Source organism: Pelobates fuscus, chromosome 1 (genome assembly GCF_036172605.1).
Source record: "Pelobates fuscus isolate aPelFus1 chromosome 1, aPelFus1.pri, whole genome shotgun sequence".
NCBI lineage: Eukaryota > Metazoa > Chordata > Amphibia > Anura > Pelobatidae > Pelobates > Pelobates fuscus.
Window position 1 is genome coordinate 241,850,636 of NC_086317.1, and position 18,764 is coordinate 241,869,399.

At 41.7% G+C, this 18,764-nt stretch overlaps 2 protein-coding genes across 2 annotated transcripts in view; one reads left to right on the forward strand and one right to left on the reverse strand.

Annotated features, from left to right (window-relative positions):
• BSDC1 (BSD domain containing 1) overlaps positions 1-18,764 on the forward strand; it is a 427,812-nt gene that overhangs the window by 405,011 nt on the left and 4,037 nt on the right. The gene's annotated exons all lie outside the window — the stretch shown is intronic.
• Positions 1-18,764, reverse strand: part of LCK (LCK proto-oncogene, Src family tyrosine kinase) — a 100,569-nt gene that overhangs the window by 37,026 nt on the left and 44,779 nt on the right. The window contains exons 3-5 of the mRNA XM_063456008.1: positions 16,306-16,381; positions 5,085-5,175; positions 3,043-3,141 (exon numbers count right to left, since the gene is read on the reverse strand). Coding sequence (XP_063312078.1) covers positions 3,043-3,141; positions 5,085-5,175; positions 16,306-16,381 — 266 coding nt within the window. The remainder of the gene's footprint in view (positions 1-3,042; positions 3,142-5,084; positions 5,176-16,305; positions 16,382-18,764) is intronic.

An 18,764-nucleotide genomic window follows, 5' to 3' on the forward strand; every position in this document is an offset into this window, starting at 1 on the left:
CGGCAGTGTGTACCCCAGGGAGCTGATGGTGTCATCCATCCTCCCCAGCGGCAGTGTGTCCTGCAGGGAGCAGAGACAGTCAGTCTCGCACCCCAGCAGCAGGACAAGAGAATGAAAGGGGAGACAGCTGGTCTCCCTTTCCACCAGCAGAGAGAGTGGTAGGGAGAGGAGCCTGCTAACCCCTCTCCCCAGCGGCAGTTCACCGTCCAGAGAGAGGAGCTTGTTACACCCTCTCTCCAACGGCAGCCTAACCCACCAAGGGGAGATGTTAAGCCCCACAACTGTGCAGATGGGACCGTAGTCTCTGCACTTACAGCACAAGGGGTAGGGACGGTCGGTCCTGTCCCCCAGCCACAGAGCGGTGTATCCAAAGGGGAGACAGTCGGTCTCTCCCTCCGGCAGTCGAGCTATGCACCTAAAGGGGAGACAGTCAGTCTCCAGCAACCAGGCTCCAACCAGACTACTCCCGTGGTAGTGCGGGCACCAGGACAGAGTACCGCTGGTCTCTGCCCCCTCAGCAACCCACCAAGGCAGCCTACCAGTCCCCCACACAGCCGTGGTAAGGCACCTGGACATGGACCAGATTCTCCCTTACCCAGGTGTAGTAACCGTTTATTGTGGGTGGGCTGTACTGCTGTTTCTGTTTTGTGGGTGGGCTGCTGGACTAACCAGGGCACTGACCGGCAGGAGGTCAGATACCCTGTTAGTCTATTTGGAAAAGGGGAGAAGTGTGGCGAAACCGACCTCGCCACGTGTCTTTGGAGGGGGCTGCTTGCCTGCCTCTTGCCTTTGGACTATGGACCAGACTTCATGGGAATGTGATACCCCAGATAGCTATACCATGGAGCCTATTCATATAATGAAAGACTATGGGAAAGACTTTAGCTCCATGGCAATTGTACTGTGTGAATAGGATCTGCGCGCTATTCGGTTGTTTTGTGCGCTCAGATCCCAGCTATCTGGGGATATGTGAAATGTCTGTGTGTTATGGTTAAAAAGTAACTTTCTGTATTTTAAAGTGTTTTATGTCTTTCTGTAACCATGTGGTTAATGGAGTCTGTCTCTGTGCTGGAGATAATTAGATTACTTCTCCAGCACAGAGAAGGCTCTGTAAAAAACAGTCTGAGCTGGGAAGCTAGGGGTTTTAAAAGATACTTTACTAACTTTTGAACCCCTGGTCTGATCCATGCCATTTTTTAATATGTTGTTCCCCTGAATGGATTGATTGTGGATATGCATTTTTATGTGAATGTGATGTATGGTTTTAGAGTTAGGAAAGTTGTGTAAAAGTATATTTTAAACTGTATGCATAATGGGATTATGTGTCACACTAAGGGGAGGGGATGTGTGGGAGGTAACATCTATGTCATTGGTTCTTTTATGCCTCCCCCTGGGTGTGGCCTGTATGTGTGAGTTGGAAATAAAAACCAGGCTGGATGAGCCAGTCCTGAGTTCCTGTTTTACCCTCAAAATGAAGTGTCGTCTCGTTCTTGGGGGGAATTGGATTGTAAGCTGACTGCCAGGAGTGTAAGCGGATTGTATGCTTTTCTTGATCAGCTGTTCCAGTTCGGAGTGTTATCTTGTATCCAGTTCGGGAGTTTGGTGTTCTGCAGTAGCTGTGCCTGTCTCTCAAAAAGGGGATTATCGCCTAAACTGGGGTTTATCCTCTTGTAAGTGAAACGGTCCGTTACACACTGCATGCGCATTAGGTCCTCTTCATCTGCTAACGTCAGAGGATGAGGAACGGGACCCTTTGGCGCTGGACTCAGGTAAATGACTGAAAGGGTTTTGGTACCTTTAATGGATGCTGAGGGGGAGGGACAGGGGACTGCAGGGGCAGAGGGACTCTTTAGTGTTAGGAATACATCATTGTATTCACCACACTAAAGTGTTCCTTTAAAAAATTGTTGTATAGAGTGAGTGTATGCATGTCTATGTGAGTATGTAGATTGTGTTTGTACATGTGTGTCTGTGGGAGTACATATGTCTGTGTGTATGTATATGCCTGTGTGTAGCAGTATGTATTCGTAACTGTGTGGATGTGGGTTGCAGCATGAGTAGTATTGTGTGCATGCCTAGCAATGAGTGTAGTACTGTAGGTAGCTGTGTAACAGTGTGGATATCAGTGTGTGTATATATACCTGCAAGTCTTTTTGAAGTGGCCATTCTGGCCTTAGTCCTCTCACCTCTGTAGTCTAATGGGGAGGGGCAATGCATAGATACATCCGATCCCAGAGCCTTTTAGCCTCAGTCCGGGTGTTTGCTATTTGGGAAGACAACAAAGCATCCAGGGCAGCTGCTTTTAACAGGCACCTGTGTCGCCATTATGCCACAGGCACCTTTAGGAAGCTGCCTACTTTGCTGGTTGGGAAACTTGACCCTGGCCATGGCATAGTGTGTGCACAAGTAGCGCGTCAGACATATAGTTGAGGACAGCACAACAATATGCATTTAAGTATTTCCATTCCAGGTACTTGTGATATTATTCATGGACTAGTTGTAGCTTCGTAGCTGGGGTGAGACAGCATTTTTAATATTTTTTTTAAATTTATGTCTCAAGCCACATACATGACATATATATAGACAAAATGGAACAGATAGTAAAATGCACAATAACAATATTTTTTTAAATTTATATGAGTGTAGGCAGGGCACAGTGCTCAAATAATATAATAAAAAAAAAGACATAAGCATATGCACTGGCTGCAATTTAAACTATATATTAACCACAGAGAAACCTTTTAGAGAAAGATTGGTGCACAAGTCGAGTATCATATACACACTAAGTGAGGGCCTAATACAGAGCCAGCAATCCCATGGATATAAGACATACAGTCAAAGCCCAGGCTGGATTAGGGGCAGAGTTCTCTCAAGCTGCATATTTTAGCATAAAGTAAAAAGTATGAGCCACTACTTTTGAAACCCAGCTGAAAGCTGTCAGTTAAGAACTTCAAGGCAAGTGGATCAATGATTGCTGACATGCTGTGTGTACCAGGCGATATACACAGTTAGGCGTTATTTGACTATAAGACAAATACTTACGATTCCTTTTCTAATCCATTTACTCCTGCCACAAAGTTATATGGAATAAGTCCCACTTGTCCTGTACGAAGTGACTTAGCTTTCCACCATTCTCCAAACCTAAAGAGGTGAGATAATGTATCTTAAAGTTTTAATGATTTAAAGAGAGTGTCTGCACTTTTAGCCTTAGATGTACTTACATGTCCATTCACTAATAGCCATGTTAAATGAGATATGCAACAAAATGAAAACTACTGATAAATGTCAATAGTAAATGTACACTTAATATCACTATGTAAAATAACTACTATGAATAATAATCAGAACAACAACAGTTATAGGAAAAATAATAATAGCAAAAAATATCTCAAATAATCTATAGAACTGATAGACATAGTCCATAAACACTATTCTTTGGGAAGTTGCATCCTAAACTGTTGATGATGTAATATGTTCATACGGTGTACATAACTTACTTAGAAGCACATTCTTAGTTCATACAGTTAGGGAAAAAAGTATTTGATCCCCTGCTTATTTTAAACGTTTGCCCACTGACAAAGAAATTATAAGTCTATTATTTTAATGGTAGGTGTGTATTAACAGTAAGAGACAGAATAACAAAAAATAAAAAATAAACCAGAAAAACGCATGTCAAAAAAAGTTCTAAATTGATTTGCATGTCAATGAGTAAAATAAATATTTGACCCCTTCGACTTAGTACTTGGTGGCAAAATCTTTGTTGGCAATCACAGAGGTCAAACGTTTCTTGTAGTTGTCCACCAGGTTTGCACACATCTCAGGAGGGATTTTGTCCTCTTTGCAGATCCTCTCTAAGCCATTAAGGTTTCGACGCTGACGTTTAGCAACTCGAACCTTAGGCTACCTCCACAGATTTTCTTCTTAAGCCACTCCTTTGTTGCCTTGGCTGTGTGTTTTGGGTCATTGTCATGCTGGAACATCCATTCACGACCCATTTTCAATGCTCTGGCTGAGGGAAGTAGGTTCTCATCCAAGATTTGACGGTACATGGCCCCGTCCATCATCCCTTTGATGCGGTGCAGTTGTCCTGTCCCCTTAGCAGAAAAACACCCCCAAAGCATACAATTTCCACCTCCGTGTTTGACGGTGGGGATGGTGTTCTTGGGGTCATAGGCAGCATTCCTCTTCCTCCAAACATGGAGATTTGAGTTGATGCCAAAGAGCTTGATTTTGGTCTCATCTGACCACAACACTTTCACCCAGTTCTCCTCTGAATCATTCAGATGTTCACTGACACGCTTCAGACGGGCCTGTACATGTGCTTTCTTGAGCAGGGAGACCTTGTAGGTGCTGCAGGATTTCAGTCCTTCACAGCTTAGTGTGTTACCAATTGTTTTAATGGTGACTATGTGATCATTAACAAGATCCTCCCGTGTAGTTCTGGGCTGATTCCTCACCGTTCTCATGATCATTGAAACTCTACGAGGTGAGATCTTGCATGGAGCACCAGACTGAGGGAGACTGATAGTTATTCTTCCATTTGCGATATAAAATTGCACCAACTGTTGTCACCTTCTCACCAAGCTGCTTGGTGATGGTCTTGTAGCACATTCCAGCCTTGTGTAGGTCTACAATCTTGTCCCTGACATCCTTGGACAGCTCTTTGGTCTTGGCCATGGTGGAGAGTTTGGAATCTGATTGATTAATTGCTTCTGTGGACAGGTGTCTTTTATACAGGTAACGAGCTGAGATTATGAGCACTCCCTGTAAGAGAGTGCTTCTAATCTCAGCTCGTTACCTGTATAAAAGACACCTGAAAGTCAGGGAATCTTGCTGATTGATAGGGGATCAAAATTCTTATTTTACTCATTGACATGCAAATCAATTTAGAACTTTTTTGACATGCGCTTTTCTGGATTTTTTTGTTGTTGTTATTCTCTCTCTCACTGTTAAAATACACTTCCATTAAAATTATAGACTGATCATTTCTTTGTCAGTGGACAAACGTTCAAAATCAGTAGGGGATTAAATACTTTTTTCCCTCACTGTATGTATAAAATAAAATACTCATTAATCACACTCACGATTCCAGAATATGCAACGTCTCTCCAGCTTCGAACCCAAGATCTCCATCATGGACTGGCTCGTAATTGTACAATGCCATAACTTGGTTATCTGCAAAACATGCCACTATTTATATTATCATTATTACTATCATTTTTATAGCGCCAATATATTCCATAGTGCTTTACAATAATATATTGGGGATATAAAACAACACATGTTATATGATATAAGGCAATATTGACAGAGGCAAGAGATGAAAAGGGCCCTGTTTAAATAAGCGTACATATCTTGCTGTAAGTGATATTAGCAATTCTTTAAAACATATGGTCAATTTATAACGTGTCTGAAACTATCCAGGCAAATTATAAAAAATATACTCACTTCACTCTAACGGGTTTGAATAATCACCAATTATGTTATTTTATTTTTCTCAACTTGCCACTTTCATTAAAGGAGCACTATAGGGTCAGGGACACAAACATGTATTCCTGACCCTATAGGGTTAAAACCACCATCTAGCCACTCTGGTCCCCTCATGCCTCCCTAAAAATAGTAAAATCTTACTTGTATTCAAATCTGGAGCTGCTTACATTGTCCCTGTTTCCTGTGGACCTGCCAACTGCCTGCTGACATCAGCAGAAGTGGTAGCCTGATCCAATCACAATGCTTGCCCATAGGATTGGCTGAGACTGACAAAGAGGCAGATCAGGGGCAGAGCCAGCATGATTCAAACACAGCCCTTACCAATCAGCATCTCCTCATAGAGATGAATTGAATCAATAAATCTGTATGAGGAATGTTTAGTGTCTGCATGCAGAGGGAGGAGACACTGAATGTTTGGATGCATTTTATGCAGCCATGACCCAGGAAGGATTTCTAACAGCCATCTCAGGAGTGGCTAGTGAAGTTATCACTAGGCTGTAATGTAAACACTGCATTTTCGAACAAATGCAATAAGCTGTAGTTGTTCTGGTGACTATAATGTCCCTTTAACCTTTTTTTTATATTCATGTGTAACCTGTAGTAGCCCGTGTATTTACAGTAACCTGTTTTAAGAATGCATCACTAGGGGGTGGCCAGATGGGGTCATGCCCCCTCTCCCCCCCCCCCCCCCACACACACACACATCATGCAGTGCTCCCCCAATTGAAATTGAAGTCAGGAGCACTGAGTCTCCCTAGACAAGCTGCAGCAGCACTGTCACCAGGGCCGGACTGAGAAAAAAATTAGGCCCGGGCATTTTTCAATCAGAGCGGCCCCCTAAGAAGGGGGCGGGGCCAGAGAGGGTGTGTTTTGTCATCACTAATGACAATCACGCCCCCTCTCAAAGTGAGCATGTTGGTTCAATACACAGAGCCCCGCTGAAGAGCTCTGGCATTAGAAAAAGGCCCTGTATTTGTTCTGCGCAGCGCAAGCAAATTTAATAACATGCTTGCGCTGTGTTTGCTTTTAAATTGTCTCTGGTGTCTCCACAGGTGAGATACCAGAGGACAAAAGGGCCAGGAAAGTGTATGGTGCATGTGGGATTGCGTGTGTGTAGAGTGTGGTGTGGTATTGTGTAAATAGGTCAATTTAATTTGGGTTTGTGGTGTAATATGTGTGGCTAGGGGCTGTAGAGAGTGTGTGTATAGTGGGCATAGTGTTATAGGGGATGTAGCGAGTGTGTGCATACGGGCTGTAGTGTGTGTGTATAGGTGGCATAGTGTGTGTAGGGGTTGTAGAAAGGGTGTGTTTGTGTTTGCTGACAAGGAATGTAGTGTGTGTGTGTGTGTAGGAGATCTAGTGTGTAAAGGACCAAGAGTGTGTATAGGAGATTCTGTGTGTGTGTGTATAAAGAGGATTAAGAGTGCATATAGGGTAAGGGATCTAGCGTGTATCTGGAGCGTAATGTGTGTAGTGGTGCAGTGTGAGGGGTGCTGTGTGTGTCTGGGGGTGCTGTGTGTGTGTCTGGGGGTGCTGTGTGTGTGTCTGGGGGTGCTGTGTGTGTGTGTCTGGGGGGTGCTGTGTGTGTCTGGGGGGGATGTGTGTGGCTGGGGGTGATGTGTGTGTGAGGGGCTGTTAGTGTGATTTTTTTATTTAAATGTAAGTGTGTCTGGGGGTGCTGTGTGTGTCTGGGGGTGATGTGTGTGTGGCTGGGGGTGATGTGTGTGTGAGGGGGCTGTTAGTGGGATTTTTTTATTAAATGTATTTTTTTTATTAGATAAAAAAAATCACACTAACAGCCCCCTCACACACACATCACCCCCAGCCACACACACATCACCCCCAGACACACACAGCACCCCAGACACATACACAGACACACACACAGCACCCCCAGACACACACACAGCACCCCCAGACACACACACAGCACCCCCAGACACAAACACAGCACCCTCAGACACAAACACAGCACCCCCAGACACAAACACAGCACCCCCAGACACACATGTGGTGCTGTGTTTGTGTCGGGGTGCTGTGTGTGTGTCTGGTGTGCCTTGTGTGTCTGGGGGTGCTGTGTGTGTGTCTGGGGGTGCTGTGTGTGTGTCTGGGGGTGCTGTGTGTGTCTGGGGGTGCTGTGTGTGTGTCTGGGGGTGCTGTGTGTGTGGGGGCGGGGTGTGCTGTGTGTGTTTGGGGGTGATGTGTGTGTGTGAGGGGGCTGTTAGTGTGTTTTTTTTTATTTAAATACAAGTATTTTTTTTATTAATAATAAAAAAAAAAAAAGTTATATCCCCCCCCCTCCCTTCTTACCTTTATCCTGGGAGGGGGGGGGGGGGGGCGGAGATCCGTTCTGCCTGGGTGGAGGAGGGGTGCCATGCTGCCATCCTTCCCTGGTGGTCCAGTGGTGAGAGTGAACTCTAGCCCCTGCCGGCTAGAGTTCACTCTCGCGAGATCTGAGCGTTGCCGTGGTAACCGCGGCAACGCTCAGACCTCGCGAGAGGACCCGGCGGAGCTGCTGGATAGAGCTCCGCCGGTCCTCTCCTCCCTCCCACACTCCCCAGTCAGCGGCCGCCCTTAACAGTGCCTGTGGGCCGGTGAGGGAGATCTTTGATCTCCCCACCGGCCCATGGAGACACACAGCAGGGCCGGCGCTCGGATAGCGCTGGCCCTGCAGGGGCTGGCAGGGGAGATCCTGTAATCTCCCCTGCCAGCCTCGGCCCCACGGCCATCGCGGCCCACCGGGCATTTGCCCGGTATGCCCGATGGCCAGTCCGGGCCTGACTGTCACTGTGGAACTGTAGCCCCATGGAGCAAAAGCACAGCTTAGTGGAAAGGGGCCTTGACAGGGCTGGGAGGCAGGCATTAGGAGGAAGCTATGTAGGGATTGGTGGTTTAGAGAGTAAGGGGCTGGGCTATATAAATACACTGCCATCTTAGGAAATTCCCTTTTAACTTGTCTACCTGGCTGAGTTTGTCCCTCCATCTGTCACAGCAGCGGGATAGGGAGCTGAAGGATAGGAAATAGGCTCTCCATTAGGATGGTTTTGGAATGGTTAATATGGTTCTTGATAAGTTTGGTAGGTTTCGAGCCCGTGGCTCACAACCTGCTGGGGTAGGGGTATCCGGGTATACCCCTACCATGGTTAATTAACCGCTGGCACTTTAATTAATGTTCATGTTTAAATACTGTTATATGTTATTTATTTTTAAAAGGGCTATTGTCTTTATATCTAACTGTGAGGATACGGATGTGGTATGGCGGGGTGGGGGCAATGACCTTTTCCAATGTTAATTTATTACTATTATTAATAAAAGCGGTGGACATTTTTGACCCATATACCCTAATGTCCGTGTTTTATTGGGTTAGGTATGTTGGGGTTTTTGTTCTGATTCCGCCTGTCCATATGGCGACTATGCACCTGTCATGTGTTCCACACTTTTCCCACAAGCGGCCAGAGGGGTCACTGTGCTGGGCGGACTTCCTCCTGGATCAAATAGAGCACCGCAGGGGAAAGAGAGGTAGGGGAAGCTCAGCTCTGCACAGAGGCATCTAGGCAGCTGCTGGTAAGTGTGAGTCAGTGTGTGTGATTCAGTCTCTGTGTGTGTGTGGGGGGAGGTGAACCGGGAGGGTCAGTCTGTGTATGGTGGATCAGTCTGTGTGTGTATGGGTCAGTCTGTGTGTGTGGTGTGGGGAGATCAGTCTGTGTGTGTATGGGTGTGGGGGGGTCAGTCTGTGTGTGTATGGGTGTGTGTGTGGGGGTCAGTCTGTGTGTATGGGTCAGTCTCTGTGGGGTGGGTCAGTCTGTGTGTGTGTGTATCGGTCAATCTGTGTGTGGGGGAGGGTCAGTCTGTGTATGCATGGGTCAGTCTGTGTGGGGGAGCAGTCTGTGTGTGTGTGTGTGTGCGCGTATGGGTCTGTCTGTGTATCGGTCAGTCTGTGGGTTTGTATGGGTCAGTCTGGGTTTGTATCAGTCACTCTCTGTAAGTGCTTGAGCTCCAAGAGAGATACCTCTCATCTCGTGACCTCCCCTGTACCCGATGGATAGGCAGCCTTCTCAACCACCACTGATTGTGCCATCCCCTACCTGCAAGGTAAGATGAGGGAAAGGGGAATATACTTTTGTTTGTTTTTTTGTAAACAATTCTTAAGGTAAAAATTGTAAAGCTCTTCCCTATCTCACTCTCTACATCCCCTGAACACAGTACACCCTCACAGACAGTAAATCCCCCACATACAGTACACTCCCACTAACACAAAGTACACCTTTGCATCCACACACAGTGCACCCCTCACACACATCATCTCTTCACCGACATGCACAATTCTTCCCCACATACCTTCACCGTCACACACACATACATACATACATACATGCTCCACCCAATTACATACCAAAGCTCATCTATATATAATAAGTACAGCTCCTTGATAAGCACACAATGCAACCCCAATACACATACACTCACAATGCAGCCCCTAGATGCACACGCACACACTTTACCGGCCCTTTCAGCGCGCACACACACACACACATATTTTCTCACACACTAACAAATTGCTATTTTTCTTTTAATTTAAATCCACCCAGCCTCCCTACCTTTGGGAGAGCTGAGTGGATCTTTCCCTGGCATCCAGTGTGTCTCCTCTTGGATCTTCCTGCAGTTTCTCTCTGCTCCTCTGCGTGCTCTCTGTAGTGATGCCAGGGCCGGAGTGACTTCATGTGACTAAACAGCGCGCAAGGGAGCAGAGAAGAACTGCAGGAAGGCTACTGCTCTCTCATTTGACACCTCCATGCTCCCTGCGGCGGCCGATTTTAATGTTTCCTGCACGGCTTAGCAAAGGCCCGACAAATGCCAGGTGCCACGGTGAAATTTCTTGTCGCCATGGTGACCTGGCGCCTGGAATTCGTTGAGCCCTTTGTGTGTATATATATATATATATATATATATATATATACACATATACACATATACATATACATATATACATATATACATACACACACTTATATACGCACGTTTTATAACTGCCCCGCTACTTTTATCCCTGGCCCCTTTTGTGCCCCCCCACCAAGTATGAATCCTAGAGACGCCACTGGGACTGTTAGCATAAAGGAGTGTACGGAACCTGTCATCCATTAAAATATAGGATGTGCGAACACTGGAGAGAGTACGGAGTAATACATCATAAGTGCTCATCCTCCTCAAATTAAGAATAAATGTGTTTTTTTTTATATAGAATGTATTGAGTAAGCACTTATTAACTTGTCTTTCTCTCTTTACACTTGGATAAAGAGAATGACATTTTTAGTCGAATTGCAACAGACAGTAATTGTTACAGTCTTGCATGAGAACCATGTGTTACGTAGTGTTTAGCATTTCCTATAGATGCCTGCGAGAGACGTTAAACCTTTTGGCAGCCAATAATTAGCAGTTGTTAAAAGTTAATTTTCGCATAGTGGAAGCAGATGGTAATTGTTAATGACAGAGACAACCATATAGTGATTATTATCTTGTTGGTAAATAGTTCTAAGAAGCAAGGAAACAAACCTACAGTATCTCAAATATCAATCCAGAAAACCCCATACAAACTCGAAGAAAATTCCATGTGTGAATTTTAAATTAGGGAGCAAAAGCAATTGTCATGGTATTAAGGGAGGCTGACAAGGGAGGAGCAATGCACATACAAAATAGAAAAGTGTATATTAATGAAGCTGTGACACTATTGATGGATACAAAAAAAAACATACACTAAACTAGAAAAAGATCCCACTGAAATATATATACACAACAATTAAAAAATATAATTTTAGCAGCAAAAGGAAAGGGTATTATTAATAAGAATGGATTTCTGATTAATAGAACTCCAGTGGTGCTGATTTTTTTTCAATCTCGAAAGTCCTCAAAACTCTGATAGATCCACCTTGGAGAACCTTAGTTTCGGGTATTACCCTTGTGGTAGAAAAGGCTGTAAAATGAGCCAATAGGTCTATAAGAAAATATTTGAATCCAATCATATTAACGGAGCCAAAGATTATAATATAGACACATTTATAAATTGTGATAACAGATATGTAATATATTTGCTGGAATGCCCCATAACAAATACGTGAGATGGACATGTAGATCACTAAATGTTAGATTTTTGGAACACACTAGACTAGAGGTATTCTAAATAAGACAATGCAACATAGTGTCCCAGCTCACTTTGCTGAATGTCATCGAGTGACGCCCAATGGTCTAGTCTTTAAGGGGATTGAGCAGGTGCCACATACAGAAAGGGGAGGAGATAGATTAATTAAATTGAGACAAAGAGACTTGTTTTGAATTCATAACGTGCAGACGTTATTGTAGAATGTTGCATATTCTATTCTCATTAGATTTGTGTTTAGATTGGGCATAAATAACAGATGGCATCAAGAAGTCACAAGGATTTCTTTGTCTGATAATTCTGGACTGTTCTAAACCAATAGGAATCATACAAATGTTCTTATTTAAATGGTGTAACTACACCAATAAAGGTTTCGTCACATACATCCTTTATTTAATAAGAGTGTTGGTGGTAGGTTTAGAACTTTAGAACTCTGATTTTAAGGAAAAAAACTATCTCTCTCCCTTCTTGAGTGCAGCAATTAACATTTGCTGTTGAATATCCACCATCCTGCAACATCCTTTGTTGTTTTTTTTATTATTAATATTAGTAACTGTAATTAAGCAGATTTTAAGAGTGAATTATTAAATAGTTACTAAAATAAATTAAAATGTTATTGCCCTAAGAATAGTTATTGTAATGTTCAAATATGCATTTATATATTTTAAAAATCTTTTTAAATTCGTTTATTTTTTTTCCCTCTATATATAGATATATAACAACTGTTGTACAAAAGTTCTTTAAATATAAGAGTGAAAAGAGGCGGAGAATGCAATATTCTGTAACAATGGAATACTAAAGAAAAATATTTATGAGATAAAACATAACTTTAAAAAAAAATCTAAATCTCTAAAAAGTCTAATTGGACAGAAGAGACCAACCACAACACACAACTAGCAGTACTATATACACATGGACACAACATAAAATAAAATAAAAAATAGCAGAGGCTGGTCCAAAAATAGTAAGTACCCCTAAAAGACAGTATAGATCACTAAATGGTATGTCAGTTAGACAGTTTGATACCAGAGTGTCAATTGACATAAGATTATTAGTGAGTACTTACTAGGTAGGAAACAGTGAAAATACTCTGATTATTGCAATTATTTTGCATTTGTTTATCTCTGGAGGGGGGTGGAGTATATTATATTCCATACTAGGGTCATTTTTGGGGGGTAAGGCACAATAGGGACAGTAATCCTGATAATCCTTTTCCCTCTCTCTCCTCACCCTACCCTGTTCCATATTTGGCATTACTGCAGGAGTTTTTCCTCCAGCGTGAGATATTTCACTAAATAGTCAGTTATATCTTCCTTCCATATAAGCTGTTAGTTACTTTTTGTTATATCTTTGGTTACATTCTTGCAGTCCTTGAGATACATAGTTGCCATTGAAGAGTCAGAATTTTCACTGTTTCCTACCTAGTAAGTACTCACTAATAATCTTATGTCAACTGACACTCTGGTATGAAACTGTCTAACTGACATACCATCTAGTGATCTATACTGTCTTTTAGGGGTACTTACTATTTTTGGACCAGCCTCTGCTATTTTTTTATTTTATTTTATGTTGTGTCCATGTTTGTATAGTACTATTAGTTGTGTGTTGTATGTAGTTGGTCTCTTCTGTCCAATGAGACTTTTTAGAGATTTAGATTTTTATTAAAAGTTATGTTTTATTTCATAAATATTTTTCTTTACTATTCCATTGTTACAGAATATTGCATTCTCCGCCTCTTTTCTCTCTTCATGCAACCACAGGGGTTATCCCCCATTTAGCAGGTATTCATCTGCAATAATTATTTATTTTTTCTTCTTTTCTATTTCTCTTTTTGTAGTTAAATATTAGAGTATTTAGTAGGAGATAGAATTTGGAAAATATGTATATGTCTTTTTAAAAAAAAACTAAAGGTATTTTATACTAATCTACACTGGGATTTCATTGGATTAATATTTAAAGTTTGTTAAGTAATCTATGAACTGTCTGTATTTACTTAACAATAAATATGCTATTAAGGAGTTTTTAGCTGATTTTAATTATTTTTTAAAATAATATTTGCTAAATATTTAACATTTATGATAAGCCTGTAGAAACATAAAAATGGCCAATAGATACATTGTGTGCAATAAGTGCAAGAATGAATTTAGGCAGTTAGCAAAATAGATAAAATAAAGAATCCACTCATGCGTGAGTTATTACAACATTTTTAAAAAATTCCATAATATTCATAAAAGTTTATCCAAAAATTTTAAATGATGAAAAGCATACCCAACAATATTAAATGAGGCCTGAATTACTTGAACCAAAGCTCAAGCTCAGAAATATATTCTCCCCAGTTGTACACGGTTATTAATGGATACAGATCTCTGTCTATCTTCTACTACAAGAGATGAACTTAAAGGATCACTATAGTGTCAGGAAAACAAAGAGGTTTTCCTGACACTATAGTGCCCTGAGGGTGCCACCACCCTCAGGGTCCCCCTCCCATGGTGCTGAAGGGTTTAAAACCCCTTTAGCATCTTACCTTAATACAGCGCCGGGCTCCCTCGGTGCTGGTGACCTCTCCTCCCTCGCCGACGTCAGTTCCCTCTGCCGACGTCAGGGGAGCTAAATGCGCATGTGCGGCAAGTGCCGCGCGCACATTCAAGCTGTCAATAGGAAAGCAGATGCACCTCTAGTGGCTGTCCGGAAGACAGCCACTAGAGGTTGGCTTAACCCTGCAATGTAAACATAGCAGTTTCTCTGAAAGTGCTATGTTTACATGTAAGGGTTAAAACCTGAGGGACCTGGCACCCAGACCACTTCATTGAGCTGAAGTGGTCTGGGTGACTATAGTGTCCCTTTAACTCTGGTTACTGAATAACAGCTCAGCCTGTGATTTCTATGATGAGGTTGCCATTGAATCACCAGCGGAATGTTTATCTCTTTAAATAGAAAATAGAGTATAGCTCTAACTTTAAATAAATACTATTTTCGATATAAATCTGCTGGAGAAAATAAAACACACATTAAGTAAAAGCTTTAATTTTAAATGGAGGAGAAAGGTATATCTGAACTGAGGATAAAGATTATTCTATCAGTCATTGGTGGGTTTTTAAAGAACTCTTATGGATGAGTTCATAGGAATTTGAAAATGTGTATCATTGAGATGATTGATTAAAAGAATGTTATTTTATCATTTTATTATATCCAAATGGGCCTACCTATTCAGGGTGATTATCGTTGGATGCCTAGTAAGCAGTATAGAAAGATCCGAAGAAAACAAAGAACACAAAACAAAGAGGCTATCCTGTATATTGCAAGGTCTGCTAGTACGCTCTCTGATGTGTATAAATAAACAAGCATATAATCACCAAGCGAAGGCTGGTATTCTATAAAAAATGGAGAATTGTTAAAAATAATAAAAATATCCTGTTTCCATTAAATCAGTAAAATGTTATTGAATGCAAATGAACATTAATAATGAGTTGTTTTAAAGCATATTAAAATATGAGCTGGGAACTCGGAAAGCTTAAACAACATACAGGTCTGATCAGCCTTATCTAAAATATATGCAGTATTGCAATGATGCCAACTCATTTTATGTATACTTGCTTTGTTTTTGGAACAGCTGACATTGGATACATAATGCATTGTACAGCAAACTATCAACAATAAAATAATAAAAAATAAAGGACTGCCCCGGCACTGGCTCCACCCTTTTGGCGACATCATCAGCATTGCTGATTTTTAGCCAACATTGGATTAACTAAAACTGTCAGGGGGCGGGGCCAAATGCCGTTTTGGCCAATCAGCTTCTCCTCATAGAGATGCACTGAATCAATGCATCTCTATGAGGAAAATTCAGCGTCCCCATGCAGAGCATGGGGACGCTGAACGGCAGAGCTGCTTACTGTGCAGCCCTGAGCCAGGAAGCACCTTTAGTGGCCATCTGAGGAGTGGCCTTTTTCTGGATTAACCCTCAATGTAAACATAGCAGTTTCTCTGAAACTGCTATGTTTACAGCTGCAGGGTTAAAATTAGGGGGACCTGGCACCCAGACCACATCATTGAGCTGAAGTGGTCCGGGTGCCTATAGTGGGCCTTTAAACTTAAGTTACATACCAGAGACTGCTGCAAGGTCTAGCAAATTATTACAGACCAGGAGATAAGAAATTCTAAATGAAACAGAATTTGCAATAAAGGAAGTATAAAAATTAGATGACTCTTTCCAGGAAGTGCTTCAGACGACTGTGTAAGTCACGTGCAGGGAGGTGTGACCAGGGCTGCATAAACAAAGTGATTTAACTCCTAAAATGCAGAGAATTGAGCAGCGAGACTGCAGGGGCATGATCTATACACCAAAACTGCTTCATTAAGTTAAAGTTGTTTTGGTGACCATAGTGTTCCTTTAACAAGGATCAGTGAGGCCCTGCAATGGTAATGCTAAGGAGCAGCATCCTGTTCTGTCTGCTATTTAACGCATTGAAAGACGCATAAGGAGAAAATTAACTGTTTATTATCACATTTTATTCTGTATTTGAACAGTGAACTTACATTACATATTAGGTAAATTAATTCTGGATTTTTAATTTCTGCCTTTTCAAAGAGCAAAGCATCACAAAGTAATGTGTATGAGAATTAAAATGACTGACATACTTTATATTTTTAAATATGTTTCATACCATGCAGGGGTGATCTTGGAGGGTTTTGGCCAACATACAAAACCAACGGGTCCTGAACTTCATAATTTGAGATGAGCTACAAGTAAAACACAAGGGCATGTTAGTCAGACAAACAGATAAGCAAGGCAAAAATGTCACCATAACAAATATACATTAATAATATATTCTCTGTCATTTTGTTCGTAGAAATAATAAGAAATGAAAAAGATGTGGTAGGCGTAAATCTTGTTAATCATTTTTATAAAAAATTTCTTTGTACCAGGCATCAAAAAAGAGTTCACAAAGAGGATGAAAAAGTAGCAATGTAGACTATGTATAAAATGTTGTTGTGCTCTCAAAAGTGGTCCAAAGTACTATAAGTGGGGCGGTTACCATGGAAACCAGGGGAACCAGCATGCACATTCAGTGTTTTGAAACTGCACATTTTAATAATGTTATACATAACCCCTAATATTTCTGTTTCTACTCTTCCAATGCAATTTGTGACCTGACTAGGGGTGAGCCAATGGTCACTGACATCTGGGTGCAGGAATTTTTAGTGCCCTATATGTATGTAGCTAAATTGGTTTTCCCTTTCTGTGTGTTGTTCTCCTGCCTTAATACATCTGCTTCTTTTATATGCTCCTCTCTGTCTCAATAAAGGCTCTTAATGGGAATATAGTACTAAATAATCTAGGAAAATATGGTAACTAGTAAGGATGATTAACTATAACAGATGTTGGTGGAATATACTTCCCATTCTCTACATCCCTAACAGCCTAAAGATGCACATTTCTTAAAGGAAAATGCCAAACACCTTAACCAACATAATCTGCTTGGCACCCTCTCAGAGGCATCAAGCCATTTAAGAATGTCAACATGTAAATAGAACTCACATTTGGTGGCGCCTTTGTATGATTTGTCCTAATGTTATGAACCTCTGTGCCTTTAAGGTAGCACTCCACCTTTCTTCACAGACCTCACGGTGTACCTCTCAAGAAACTAAGCAAAGACAGGTACCCAACTCATGCAGTGTCCTCAATGAATGGTGTAGACACATATAAAAACCTTTCTTAGCTTGGCAGTAGCATAGAAAGTTACCAGCTGCAGTTAGGCATAGTGCAATAGCTGTTTTTGGGCAGCACAACCCTCTACATGGATGTCCAGACACAGATGTACATCATCACATTTCCATGGCTTAGGATATGATGCAAGGAGCTTCCGCCAGCAGGGGTAGCATTGCAGGCGCGCAGCAGGAGTTAGGACCCAGGTAAATTGTCAAAACTTTCTTAAGCAGTTTGACTAATGCACAAGGGCAGGGGACTGTAGTGGTTATGGTGTTTAGTGTTCCTTTCAAAGCTAATGAATGTCACTTCATATGTAATTTGTGTTATGTGTGGACATGTGCATAATTTATGTAGGAAATTACATGACTTGGTACCGATATTTAATAAGTTGAGAGTATGTGACAAGTTGTATAACAAATGACTGTAAGTAAATGGGGGCTGTTGAGAGGTGAGTTTGAGAGAGACAGACTACCTTCATGTTACAGCCAAACATTCCACACAAACTGTTAAGAGACTAGTCAGATGGGCCACTGTTTAGAGAATCAATAGTAATTGCAGGCAGTGTCAATATGCCTTTAAAAGTGACGCACCTAGGGGCAGCCTTTGGTCAAAGCTTTGTTCACTCCTGACCCTGGCTCTCCTGGGAGTGAACTTGATTTTAATGCCAATTGCTAAATCTTTAAATAAGTATTTTAGGCACCATAACAGCTACAGGCTATTTGGACTCCCAGTGGACCAACTTGGTCAATGTTTTTGTGGGCTGTGGCCAAAACCAAGAATCCGCAAGACATTAACATATTAACATTAAACACATTCGCAATCTCAATTGCATCTTTAAAAACACCATTCATTGGGTGAGCTTGTCAGGTAATCTGCTTAGACTCTTGTTCACTGGGAATTGTGTTGAACTGAAAAACAAATTTACAAAATATAGACCAAAGTTGCTCAGTTGGTGAAACTCTCAAACTTATATACCTGTCATTTTATCCAAAGATCCCAAAATGCACCATGTAAACAAGACCAAGGTGAAAATCACAAGGACAACCTATGATTACTAGGATTACCAGGAAACCCGAATCGCATAATAACTGCGTCGTTTCTGTGACTTAGAGAAACACGAGTGTGCATGCAATAATCTCACAACACGGAGTATGTTATTTTCATCTGATTTTTCACTGTAAGAATACAGGCAAGAGGTCAGCATCCATCATTGCTTATTATACTGATCTCAGTAATACTGAGATCATATAACCATGAGAATCAGTGCACGTAAAAGAGAGGGAAGGGAGATTAAATAAAGCAGAGAAAAATGTGAATAACAGTTATACTAGGTGTCAATTGCAAACGGTATCTAGTTGGTTTTACTACCTTGCGTGACTGTGTTTGAAGAAACTGTCGGAGCTGTCGGTGACT